Source organism: Megalobrama amblycephala, linkage group LG19 (genome assembly GCF_018812025.1).
Source record: "Megalobrama amblycephala isolate DHTTF-2021 linkage group LG19, ASM1881202v1, whole genome shotgun sequence".
NCBI lineage: Eukaryota > Metazoa > Chordata > Actinopteri > Cypriniformes > Xenocyprididae > Megalobrama > Megalobrama amblycephala.
The window spans coordinates 29,806,647-29,820,499 of record NC_063062.1 but is presented as its reverse complement, the minus strand read 5'-3'; the positions used below and the strand labels follow the sequence as shown (position 1 = coordinate 29,820,499).

At 35.7% G+C, this 13,853-nt stretch overlaps 1 protein-coding gene across 1 annotated transcript; it reads right to left on the bottom strand.

Moving 5' to 3' along the window:
* Positions 1–4,397: 4,397 nt before the first annotated feature.
* Positions 4,398–7,526, bottom strand: LOC125254122 (C3a anaphylatoxin chemotactic receptor-like). The gene is made up of 2 exons (XM_048168565.1): positions 7,154–7,526; positions 4,398–6,866 (listed from the first exon to the last, which is right to left on the bottom strand). The coding sequence occupies exon 2, from the start codon at positions 6,849–6,851 to the stop codon at positions 5,859–5,861; it is 993 nt and encodes a 330-aa protein (XP_048024522.1). The 5' UTR covers positions 6,852–6,866; positions 7,154–7,526; the 3' UTR covers positions 4,398–5,858.
* Between the last annotated feature and the right edge of the window lie 6,327 nt (positions 7,527–13,853).

Here is a 13,853-nt window from a genome sequence, read left to right as displayed (position 1 = left end):
ACAGAGAGGTGAGTAAATTATATCAGAATTTTCCTTTCAGCGTGAACTTTTCCATTAATTATGGAGTTAAGTGCTAGAATCAATAATGAATAGAAAGTAATCTCTAATAATGATGTGGTTGATCTGCACCCTGTTTCTTTCATGAGAATGCTCGTTTCTTTTTGTCATGCTTCAGCTTAAAGTGGAGGACACTCGGTTTGTCATGTTTTATAGCATGTAATGCAGATCTCTGAGGCTGCTGTCATCTTGCCTTGTATTATAGAGCTTAAAGCCTTATAATGATGTAGTGCCAACACACAGATTGGCAAGCAGTTCTAGAACGCCACGTTCATACACCATTTGTGTCTGGTTGTAGACACCAGGCAGTGAGGATACTTCACCTTCTGATGTGTAATAAACTCCATGAGATCTCCTGTACATTGTCTTCTATGCAGAGGAGGGAGACAGCTGCCTGTCGGCTCCTCACACCACGTCGTCGCACTACAGTAAATTGTCCACAGTTTGCATGAGCATAAACTGTGGCCGCTTTTGAGCCATTTTGACTTGTAAATAAAATAGTTTTGCAAACCTTCTGTGGTTTTGAGTCTATTTTTTAACAGCAATAGATCTATTGATCTTTTAATTTCTCATATTCCAAAAAGTGCTATCAATTACAAATTTGGTAACACTATAATAAGATCCCATAAACTAGTGCCTTAACTAACATAAACTAAGAGCAATACATTTGTTAGAATATTTATTTTTGTTAATTGTTACTTCATGTTCGCTTATGTCCAGTAAAATGAACAGACGCAACACTTGATGTTAATGATAAATGAGCGAAGACTAAATGCTTTAGAAGTTTTTTATTATTATTGTTAGTTCATGCTAACTAATAATGTTAACAAATTAAGCCTTATTGTAATGTGTTGCCAATGCCATAAACGTATATATTTTTTATTATTTAGAAAATTACTTGACCTGAATGTCGTTTTGGGAGCCTTGCAGGAACAGGGTAAGGAAACACTGTAAAATATTGAGCATGATCGCCCTCTACTGCCTGACAATGGTAATATATTTTCTCAGACTTGTCGAAATAACTTGTCACTGTTGTGAATCAAGTTTAACCATTTGAGTCTTTGAATTGTGCAACAACTTGGGGCCATATTCACAAAACGTGTTATCTTACCTTAAAGAGTTCTCCTAAATGGCAGTAAAAGTTCTTAGCTAAGAGTTTTCTCTTAAAAACCCATTCACAAAACTGCTGAGACACTCTTTTACTAAGCCCTATTCGGACGGGACTATTTTCTAAACGACGTTTGAGTAGTGTTAATTTTGTCCTGTATCAAATGTAACTTTTAGTTATATTTAGTCAACATTGTCCTGTTTTTGTTTAGTCAATTTTGTTTGTCAACTATATCCCCCAGTTTCACAGACAAAGCTTAAGCTAGTCCTAGACTAAAATGCATGTTTGAGCTGTTTTAACTGAAAGTAACTTGCACTGCCATACCTTAAAATGTGTCAGAGCGACTGCATCCTTCTCATGTGCATTTAATAATTTTTTACTTTTCAATCTGAGTTAAATCTCTTTTTTGGTTCATTTTGACTGTAAAAGAAAACCTGCTTAATGCACACCTAAATATAAGGCGTTTTTCATTTCCAGCCTTCATGAACAATTACATATCACTTATAAATAATTAAATACAAAATTAATAGTAATTATTAAGATTGATGTGGTTTAGAATTAGTAAAATGTGCCTGGTAAAAAAAAAAAAAAAATATATATATATATATATATATATATATATATATATATATATATATATATATATATATATATGATCAGAAAATCAACTTACCTAATAATTCTGCACACATATATTAGGTTGGGTGTCCACCTGATAATCACCGTTTAAAACCATCGAATTAAAATGTATGATATTAATCATACACTGTAAAAAAAAATCCCAGTAAAATTTACGGTAAAAAACCGGCAGCTGTGGTTGCCAGAACTTTACCGTAAAAAATACGGTAGCAACACAAAAAAAAAATCTGTTAAATTTACGGTAAAATAACATATTTCATTAACTGATATTAATGTTAATTTACCAACCTAATGAAGTACTAATATCTGTTTTGCACCTTTATAATACACTGACAATCACCAAACACAGTGGTGATGAGAGTCATATGTTTAATCAAAGTTCATCACAAGCAGCTTTTCCACAAGCTGAGAAGGACAGCACTAACATATAGAAGGTGCACAGTGTCATTCACACACACACTAAACACCATCATGGTAACACACATGACATTTTAAAAATGCAACAAACATTAATTTAACAACATTAGGTGTAACATAAAACCCTAATGTACATAACTGATTAGAAAAAAATGAGAAAAACTAAGAAGAAACAGAGTTATTTCAACGAAAATATATCAAATGTGAAGTGTCACGCAGGGAATTGTGGGAATGTCAATTTACGGTTTTTCACTGTAAATTTTACAATGAATTGTTATTTTCACTTCCAAAAACTGTGAATTTAACGGTATTTTACCGTAAAATTACATTAAATGTACCGTTAGATCTATTACAGTTATTCACCGTATATAGTACGGGAACTTTCTGTAAACCAATTAACAGTTTTTCACCGCAGAATTTTTACAGTCTTTTACTGTTAAAATCACGGTCATTTTTTACAGTGTATACTTTAAAAATATATATTTAACTATTGTTACTACTGTAAATCTATATTCAATAATGGGATCTTACAGTCTTTCTTTAAATAATATTGCTTTTGTATTTTTAAAATGATCATAATTTAATGACATATTTTAATTTAACAAAAATTCTCAAACTTTCCTTAAGTTATTGTTTTGAAAATGTATTAACTTAGACATTATTAAAAACACATTTTTGCTAAAGTATTTGTGGGGGTATGTGTGGAGTAAATGGCCTACCTTGCCATCTCAGATAAGTTTTTCAAACTTATATCTATTTTTGACACTGGGTAAAACCATTTAACCTTTTCTTTTAACAAAAACATCCGTTTGTGTGGGATGTAAATTTCCCTATATGCTCATGGTATAAAGCTGACCGGGTCATTGATAATTCAGCTTTCTTCCCTCCTTTGCTCTCCTTGGCTTCTACTTTTTGTCTCTTATCTGCAAATGTCTTAATTATTGCTCTTTTTGATTTTCATCTATTAGATACAATACTCTGGATTTTACAATACTCTAAATTTTATTATTAATTATTGACTGCTTCTTTATGGTTGTTATTTTACCTTTTGTTTTTTTAGGTATTTTCATTATCGATTAAAGTTTGCGTGTGAGGCTAAATTTAATTGTAATGAAAAAAATATTTTCCATCAACTTTATCTACTGCCTGGATCTCATTTTCCCAAGTATTTGCATCATAAACAGACTTGTAATCAAACATCGTTCAACTGCATAATTCTATATTATGTCTAAAACCTATACTTGTGACTATTATGCTCAGATCACTCACAATTCATGTAATTATAACTATTGAATGGTTGATTGAAAGTGTGCCTTGTTTGGTATGAGTGTAAATATCTGTTCATAACTTAAATTGCGGCTTGAATGAAATCTGTGTAAAATATATTGTTTTATTTTTGGAGAAATCATGTCTAAACTGTGCTCTCTGTACTCTCTGAAAGTCAAGAAAATACAGATAATATTTAATTTATGATGAGGGAGGAGAAAAGCCACCTCTGAAACAAAGATGATATCTAATTGGTTATTTGATAATAACTGTTACTTGTAAGAAATGAACTGTATCTCTAATTCATTTCACAAATCAGTAAGAATGCAATTGCAGAGCTCTCCAATTGAATTAGAGAGCTCTCTGATAATTGTTACTAGTAAGAATTGAACTGTTTTAATTCTTAGGTAAAATGCAATTACGACGAGTAGCCTAATGCTGGAAACTTTTGCCATAGTCGTGATTAAAAAGAGAACGAGGTCAGTTTTCTTAGTAATTGCCATTTGACAGCAAATGTGTCTGGAAGCTTGTTTCTGCCACTGAATAATAAATAAAAAAGGTAATTGCGACTTTTATCTCACAATTCTGACTTCATAGGCCTGTTCGAGATGCATTGGTGCTGCGCAGACTGATCGGCATATGACATCAAATTAACGTGGGAGCATTTGGAGAGCATTTGACACAGGAAACATGACTGTGCTTAACTGCAAAATAAGACATGAAACATAAAACAAAACCAAAAATAGACATGACAGAAAGCCATATGCTTTGGCTCTTTGTCCTAAAGAACATTAGGCGACTGTCAACACTATTAAACTACTTAGTGAATAAAAAAAATATTTGCTGTAAATTATGAAAAATCTTTATTCAAAATGAAAAAAACAAAACAAAACAAAAAAACCCCATCAAATTACGAAATGAATTAAATGTTTATTGAACATTACAATAAGTCAATTTTAAATTTCATTCTTTTTTGCATTTTATATATAAAACGCTGTTTTACATCATGCAATTCGCTAAAAAAGTTATCACAAGATAAACACAATAATGCTAAAGTGAAAAAAATAAAAAGTAACAGCAAAAAGACAAAATGACTGAATCACTGTAATAAGCAAAAGTATAAAGTAAAATGCAACCTGTAAATTATGCATATTCATTTTTTAAAAGTAATAATATGGAGTTATTTTTGTGTCAGTAAAAACGAACGTAACGTTTTAAGAAACTAATGAAAATATAAATTGAAACTATGTCTTTGAAACTGAAAATCGCAGGCAAAATGTTTGACTTCGTTTTTTAATACACTGCATGTTTTGCTAAGTTTCTCCTCTTTCTTTCGCTGATTTGTACTTATAGATGCATTTCCAGACTTTTAATTTGCTTCAGAGCAGGTTATGTTCAGAGAGTAAGTTGCTATGGCTACTTACATACCCTGAAAGTTACCTTGGTTTTTGGAACTGCTTGCTTACTCCGGACGGGGGGTCGCACACCGGACGAGAAGCTCAGCGTCTCGTCTCGGACAACTCACAGGTATTGCACACCGGACGCGTACATTATATACGCGCAAGCTTTTGAATCGACTCCTGATAGAAGAGCTGCACGATGGGTGAGTATTAAGTCGACGGGGAAATGTTACATATGCCTATGCTTTAATATTTCGCACTGAGGTTAGTGTACATGGAAAAATGGCACAACAAAGCAAAATGAAAGAAAATGCTATGCTTATTTTACATTTTTAGACTTTATTCAAGGTGTTAAACTAAGAATGTAAAATGTATCTTGCAGCACAGGGTGAAGTCAGTATGTACATTAACGATGATTTGAGAGAAATCTAATATGAATTTAATGTAAAACAATTTACATGGCGCTCTGTGGCGTGGCAGGATTTTGAACAAATTCCTGAGTCGTAGCTGGGCGCCGCGTACAGGCACCGAATGTCACCGCCAGTGTGCGTACGTTAATAGAAATCAGTGCATTCGAATTTTAAAGACGGGGCGCGGCACTGAGCTTCGCGTCCGGAGTGCGACCCCGTTTAACACACCCCCATATATCACATAACTTGCTTTCTGCAATACGTTCCAGCTCAAGAAGCTGTCAATCAAAAACTCAGTAGCCAATTAGAACACACCACTGCTAGCCGGTTAGCAAAACATAGTGTATTAAAAACAAAGCTAAACATTTTGCCTGTGATTTATTTATTTTTTGAGTTTTAAAGATATTATATTCAGTTTCAATTTATATTTTCATTAGTTTTTTTTTTTTTTTTTTTTGAAAGTTACATTAATTTTTGAGACAAAGGCAATTTCATATAATAAAAGTATAATAAAGTAATAAAAAAAAATGAAAAGACTGAATAAATGAGTTTATATCTTCCTTACACTGAGTGCATTTGTTGTTTTTGGGTGGAACGTGATGCTTGCATTCCCTCCTCAGTGAAAGCTCTTTCAAAAGTATGTCTTAGAGAAAGCTTAACATTGCTTTTAAAATCCTTCCCCATGAAAACATACAGAATGGGGTTCAGGCAGCTGTTGACATATGCCAAAGAAATGGCCAGTGGATCCACTGCCAAAGCCACAAAGAAACTTGATGTCTCCTCATCATTATTAAATATGATTATCAAATGCACAATGTGATATGGCAACCAACACAGAAAAAAGGCCACAATAATAGCCAACATGATGCGAAACACTCGTTCAGAGTTAAAATGACTCCTGCCTAACTTGTGTGCAATGAATCCATAGCATGTTGTGATGCATATGAGAGGAATCAAAAAACCAAGCACAAATCTGATGATGCATAACCTTCTATACATTTCCTCTTTTTCAGATTCATAATCCACGCAGTAGCTTATGCCATCTGTGGAATTCTCTTTTATCGTCATAAAAGGCAGACTAAGAATTAAAGCCAGAACCCAGGCTGCTACAGAAGACAGTCGTGCAATTAAAAGGCTGCGATGATTTTTAGCCCAAACCGGGGTAATCACCTGAGTAAACCGATCCAGACTAATCAAGGTCAGGGTGAAAACACTGGCAAACATGGTGATGTGCATAATGAAGGGGACAGTCTGGCACATGAAGACAGATCCATACAGCCAGTTTTCTTCAAGAAAGTTTTCTGCCACAAAGTAAAGAGTGGAAAGGCAACAAAAAAGGTCAGCAATTGCTAGATTGAGAAACCCTACTGTATTAACAGTCCTCTTCATCTTCATTCCAGCAACATACACAACAAAGGCATTTCCAGGAACACCAAGGATCAAGGTCAGGTAGAAGAAAACCTGAGAACTCACACTCATATATTTCCACAGATTATCGGTTTCAATATGGTTATTGTAATAATAATCAATTTTGCTTGAGTTGATGTCGTCCATAGTGCTCTGTTTAACCTGTAAATATCACACATTATCAGTGTCAAACATTTATTGAATTTATTCATTCATTTAGCAGATTCTTTTCTTCAAAGCAACTTATTAATAAGGAAAATAACAAGCAATTTGACAGTCAACAATATTTAATATTATTAAACAATGAAATTTATATTTAAACAACTTCTCAGTACATTTAATTCAAAACATTAACTGTGCAGTCATGTGTATGTCAATGTTAATATATTCATATGGTGTGAATCATACTCGAGTTTTACATATTAATGCCTTACAAAACTTGTTCTCACCTCACCAGCTTCTCTGTACTTGCTAGCGATGCTTACCCCGCTTACCACTTTAAAGGAGAATCAAAAGGAATGGAAGGCAGTCCTACAGACTTCTGAGGAAACCTTTGATGATGCAATCTTCCACAATTTCCTCTTTTAAAGAGCAGTTAAAGAAAATACAAGAGAAGCACAGAGTAATTATAGCTGTGGATATCCACAACTTGTTTGAAATCTGCCTTACAGAAATTCACAATGTTCGTTTTTAATATTATATTGCATACAGTAATGTAATATAGTATATAATATGTATTCATAGTTTAAAGAGCTGGCCAAGGACACATTATATAAATTAGCAATCAGTTGAGATTTTCAATATACAGATAAGCCTCTACATTATGACCACCACCAGCCTAGAGCAATGAGCTCTCCTGGCAACCGAACAGTGTTTTAGAGTTTTTGGTGTCAAAATGGGAAAAGCTGCAGAATCACCAACAAAGCTGGGAATCACCAACAATGCATGAAATGGGCCCAAGATCATTGAGCATTGAACACCACTATGTCCAACCGCATTCAGCATTCAATTAATGAGGTCTGATCGCGCTCTGACAGCGGCAGTGATGTCTCGCGCATATACTTCAATGAGAGCGAGACATCACTGCCGCTGTCAGAGCGCGATCAGACCTTACTAACGAGTGCTGAACGCAGTTGGACATAGTGGTGTATTAGAGGACTTTCGTGTCTTAGGACATAAATGTGTCGTCACGATCCACAGGGTTTAATTTGGATTTGTCTGTGCAAGTTTTATTTACTCTTATAGTAGAAGTTCCCATCCACTAGCATTATTTGACTGACAGACGGCAACGGTTGGAGTTAAAAATCATCATTTGTGTTCTACTGAAGAAATAAAGACACCTACATCTTGGATGCGCTGGGGGTAAGCAGATAAACATCAAATTTTCATTTTTGGGTGAACTATCCCTTTAAAGGTCCAGTTTTTCGTGGTTTTTTGAAGCTTTGATTGTGTTTATAGTGTGCAATATAACATGTTCATGTTTCGCGTGTAAAAAAACACAGTATTTTTCACATAATTTACTTATCTGTATACCGCTGTTTCCACTGTCATAAAAACGGGCTGATGACTTCCTTGTTCTATGAAGTCCCTCCTTCAGAAATACGTAACGAGTTCTGATTGTGCCAGCGGTTCCTGTGTTGTGATTCGACAGCAGCTTAGCGAACCTTGCCCGGAAAAGTCACGCCTCTTACCATAACGTGGAGATGCACGCGCTCAGTGTTATTGTAAACATGTCTTTAATTTTACCCTATCAATTTGAGCCGGAATCAGACCCGGTGATTGGACTGCGGGATGAAAAGAACAGCGTTTCGACGACATGGCGACAAACACACTCTACAAACGCAACTCTTGTGTATTCCTGTGGGCGGAGGTTAGTCAAAAAACTGTTTTAGTGACGTCATTAAAGAAGGAAGTAGAGGGATGTAGTCCAAACTGGCCGTTCGATGTAGGCGACTTCTGTTAAATAAAATATCTCGCTTGGCATTGAACTTTGAGCTTTAAAATTGTACAGATTTTATTTATATTCTAACAACAACATTACACACTAACTAAAGTTTGAAACATGGGATCACGAAGAACGGGACCTTTAACAGTAATGTGCAGTGTGGCAGTTGCATGCAATGTTAAAACATATGCTTTCGCAACCACTCATCTCTCATGTGACAAGTAATGACGTTTTTGTGACAAGTAATGACTCATTCATGACTTACACTGAAATTATATTTTGATTTCTTGTTTTCAGTCTGGCTGACTGTCTGAGTCAGTACGGACATCTGGAAACTTACAAGAAAACAGGCATGTATATAAAGGAGATATAATGGTGTGTGACAGATTAAATCCTGAATTCAAGTATTATTAAAGGCTGGGTTTATTATTGTGGCAATCACACAAATTTTCCTTAAATATTATGCAGCAATGCACACAAACAATGCAAGGTAAATACATACCTGTTCATTACTTTGTCCACAGTCTCTGACAGAAGACCCACCAACTCTGGAGAGTTGCTGAACATAAATGTGACACCACATTCAAAATAATGTAATATGATATTTTAAAAAGGGCACAGTTCTCTCTCTCTCTGTGTGTGTATGCGCACGCATTTTTGCAAAAATAAATTGTATAATGACATGGGTATTGCACTGGTATTATGATGTAAACATGAAATATGAAGACATTTCAAGAGTCATCATATTTAAAATAGATTTATGAACATACTAAACAATGTTTTATTAAAAATGCAGAATGTTTTCTGTGATGTGTAGGTTTAGGGGTGGGGGTAGTGTAGTGTAGGGGGATAGAATGTACAGTTTGTACAGTATAAAAACCATTATGCCTATGGAATGTCCTCACTTTGCAAAACAAACCTGTGTGTGTGTGTGTGTGTGTGTGTGTACAGAGAGAGAGAGAGAGACACTAATACAAATATATATTCTTTATGTCACATTTCAAACTTATGCAGATCTACTTTTCATCAGCTATGATGTATTCTTTACAGGATTTTAGGTCACTCTCTGAATCCAGTCTCTTTATGGATTAGTTCACTTTGAAATGAAAATTAGCTGGCATTCTGGACCCTGGCAAGTTTACATCTATTAAAGGATTGGTTCACTTTGAAATGAAAAATTAGCCTGACTTTTACTCAGCCTCAAGCTATCCTAGATGTATATGCCTTTCTTCTTTCTGATGAACATAATTGCACTTTCTGCGTACGTTGAATACGGAAGGCGGTCTGACGGGAGCTTGATATTTGACTTCATAACTTGTTTAAATATGGATATTTCTTTTACACAAACACATCACTTCGCTTCAGAACACTTTATTAACACTACAGAGCCGTGTGGAGTACACGTTTATGATGGATGGATGTGGATGGAAGCACTTTTTTCAGCTCATACTGATTGAACCCTATCACTGCCATTATAAAGCTTGGATGCGTCAGGATATTTATTAATATTTCTCAGATTGTCTTTGTCAGAAACAAGAAAGTCATATACACCTAGGATGGCTTGAGGATGAGTAAAAGTCAGGCAAATTTTTCATTTCAAAGTGAACCAATCCTTTAATAGATGTAAACTTGCCAGGGTCCAGAATGCCAGCTATTCACTGAAGTTCGTCTTTCAAACCGAACAGCATGGAAAACACCTTCCTTTGGAATCATGAAAGAAAAATTCAGCACATTAATATGTACTGGACACATGACTACTTAAAACATTTCTAAACTGAATGTGACACTTTGTATTTATGCAGAGCATAAGGCTTGACAATACTAAATGTACTTCTTGATTTAAGTTCCAATTCTAGCAGTTAAAATAGCACCTCTACTATCTCTGTCCACCATCTGTTACAGGGAATACCAACCCAGGTACTCGAAGGCCCCTGTTCTGCATGTTTTCAAAATATCTCTGCCCTACCCAACGCACTGCTGATTACCTGGATCAGGTGTGTTCAGACAATAAGAAGCCGGACGATAATTCATTTTGCCCTCCTCCACTCCAACCTCATCTGAAATGTTTTTTTGTTTTTTTCCCCCACTTCTTATTGACTGAACACACCTGATCCAGGTAACCAACAGTGGATAGGGCAGGGATAGTTGGAAAATAATTAGGCCATTTCCTTGAGGACCAGGGTTGGGAACCCCTGATCTATTACACCATGTTCTTGCAGTAACATGAAATTGCTTTCATTTTAAATTTTTTTGCGGTTGCAGGAAGTAGAAGTCTTGACATCATGAATTATTTGAAGTATAAAGCCATTTTGGCAAAGATGGTGATGCCTTGGGTGCAGAGACTGAAGCTTGATGATCAATGGACTTTCCTGCAGGACAGCCGTCCCAAAGTATACATCCAAATCTACTTAAGCTTGGTTCAGGGATCAGTCGTAGAATGTTCTTGAGTGGCCTGTACAGTCTTCAGATTGAAACCTCATTGAAAATATTTGGTGAAATTTGTAGAAAGCAGTGGTAACATGGAAACCAAAGACTATCAGTGATCTGGAAGCTTTTTCAAGTGAGGAATGGGCCAAGATTGCAGTAGAGAGGTGACAGAAGTTTCTGAGCACTTACAGGCAGCGGTTATAAAGAATAAAAGATTCTGCACAAAATTTGACTTTTGGGGGTTGAATAATTTTGTACATGTATGTTTAGAGCCAGTTTGATTTTTTTCTTTCTTTTTTTTTTCTTTTCATTTTTCATCAAATTTCCATTCTCGGAATCACTTGAATGTGTTTTAATAAACTTTGTATAATAGTTTACTAATGACTTTGATGAATTGTTTTCATAAAATTTTGATCTCAGCAGTAAAATGTCTTGCAGGTTAAGGGGGTTGAATAATTTTGATTGCAGCTATAACTGGTCACAATTGAGGTGAATTAAATGGCTAATATTTATAAATATAATAGTTTATATTTTTTGAATAAATTACACATTTCAGCATTTGAATATCTCAATCTCTGTATTGGTTATCATCACACAAAAACATCTGCAATGTTTTAATTAGTTTACATGGTAATAAAAAATAAAATCTAAAAATAAAAATAACCTGCATGGAACGTTCTGGGAAGGTTCTCTAGGTTATGAAAATAAAACCTAAAACTAACCAGCAGGGAACATTCTGGGATTCTGGGTTCTCTTTAGGTTATAAAAATAAAACCTAAAATAACCTGCAGGGAATGTTCTGGTGATAAAATAATAACCTGCAGGGAACGTTCTCTGAATGCTCTCTTTAGGTTATAAAAATAACCTACAGAGAACCTGCCAGAACGTTCTTATTTGGTTCCCAAAACATAACCAATGGGGATGTTAGGGGAACTTTCTGTGTTTGCAGTATAAAAATCTATTTCTTTATTTTAAATTACTTAAAGGTGCCCTAGATTCAAAAATTGAATTTACCTTGGCATAGTTAAATAACAAGAGTTCAGTACATGGAAAAGACATACAGTGAGTCTCAAACCCCATTGTTTCCTCCTTCTTATATAAATCTCATTTGTTTAAACGACCTCCGAAGAACAGGCGAATCTCAACATAACACCGACTGTTACGTAACAGTCGGGGTGTACGCCCCAATATTTGCATAATGCCAGCCCATGTTCCCATTAACATTATGAAAGGGATTACACAAGGGCAGCCAGTTAACTTCTGGAGCTGCACACAGCCAAATCATCAGACTAGGTAAGCAAGGAACAACAGCGAATTAAAGCTGCAAGCAGCGATGAAAGGGCCCTCGCACCCGGGCTCACCGCCACCCTTTGGCCTCAGGAAAACAGTGAACAGTGGGCAACATGCATGTAAGCGAGTGAATACAGGAGAATTATGCCAAAGTCATTTCGAAATGCCACACTTCCTGCTGTCAACAGATGGCGCTTTGACCGTAACTGAATATTGCTATGTTGATGTCTTCAGGCCAGGACTTTTATCGAACATGTGAAGTTTGGAGCAGATTGGACATTGTATGCCTGAGTTACAACAACTTCCTGTTTCTTTAGTGGCATTAATCGCATAAATTAGCACTCAGCCAAGTGCTGCATGATTTAACGTGTTTCTAGCATGTTTGGTACTTCGTGGCATAATGAAATGTGAATCTGGTAGTGAAATGTAAAGCATGCCATTTCCTGTTGCCAGCAGGTGGCGCTATGGCTAACTGAATATTGGCATATAGATGTCTTTAGGCCAGGACTCTTATCACACATGTGAAGTTTGGAGCAGATCAGACATAGTATGCCTGAGTTACAACAGCTTCCTCTTTCATGGCGAAACATCAGACTTTGTCAGGCCACCACGGACACGCCCTTCAACGAAAACTCAAGATCTTTGATATTTATGATTGCTAAGGTCTTAAGATTAGACATTTGATGTTGATCTGGTTAAATCTCTATGAGGAGTTAATCACAGTGTAAAACATGTCATTTCCTGTTGCCTGCAGGTGGCGCTATGATTGTAACTGAATATTGTTATGAAGATGTCTTCAGGCCAGGACTCTAATAAAACATGTGAAGTTTGGGGCAGATCAGACATTGTATGCCCGAGTTACAACAACTTCCTGTTTCATGGCAAAACATCGAACTTTGCCAGGCCGCCACGGACACACCTTTCAGCGAAAACTCTAGATCTTCGCAATTTAACGTCACAATGGCCTTTAGATTAGACTGACCAAATATGATGTTGATATGATTAAAGCTCTAGGAGGAGTTCATTAAAGTACAACGTCTGGAAATGGCAAAAACTGCACAAATTTTGCAAAGAAAATTCAAAATATCTGACTTCCTGTTGGTTTTCAGATTTCACTCCAAGACACTTTTTTGTAGGTATTGGGCTGTTAGATGTGTGTACCAATTTCATACCTGTACGTGAAACGTAGTGTCAGGGGCACTTCGTTGAACTTTTGTATGTGGCGCTATGGAGCCATTTTGCCACACTTAATTCTGAAACCCATATCAGACGTAAATTTTCACCACTTCTGACACATCTGCAAAGTTTCATGAGTTTTTGAGTATGTTTCGGCCCTCAAAAAAGTGATTCACCTTACATGGCGAAACATCAGACTTTGTCGGTCACCACGGACATGCCCTTCAACAAAAACTCAAGATCTTTGCAATTTAACATCTCAAAGGCCTTAAGATTAGACTGGCCATATATGATGTTGATCTGGTTTAATC

What these genes read in the sequence shown, in the direction of transcription:
- LOC125254122 (XM_048168565.1), bottom strand. Translation starts at nt 6,851, where the DNA reads ATGGACGACATCAACTCAAGCAAAATTGATTATTATTACAATAACCAT.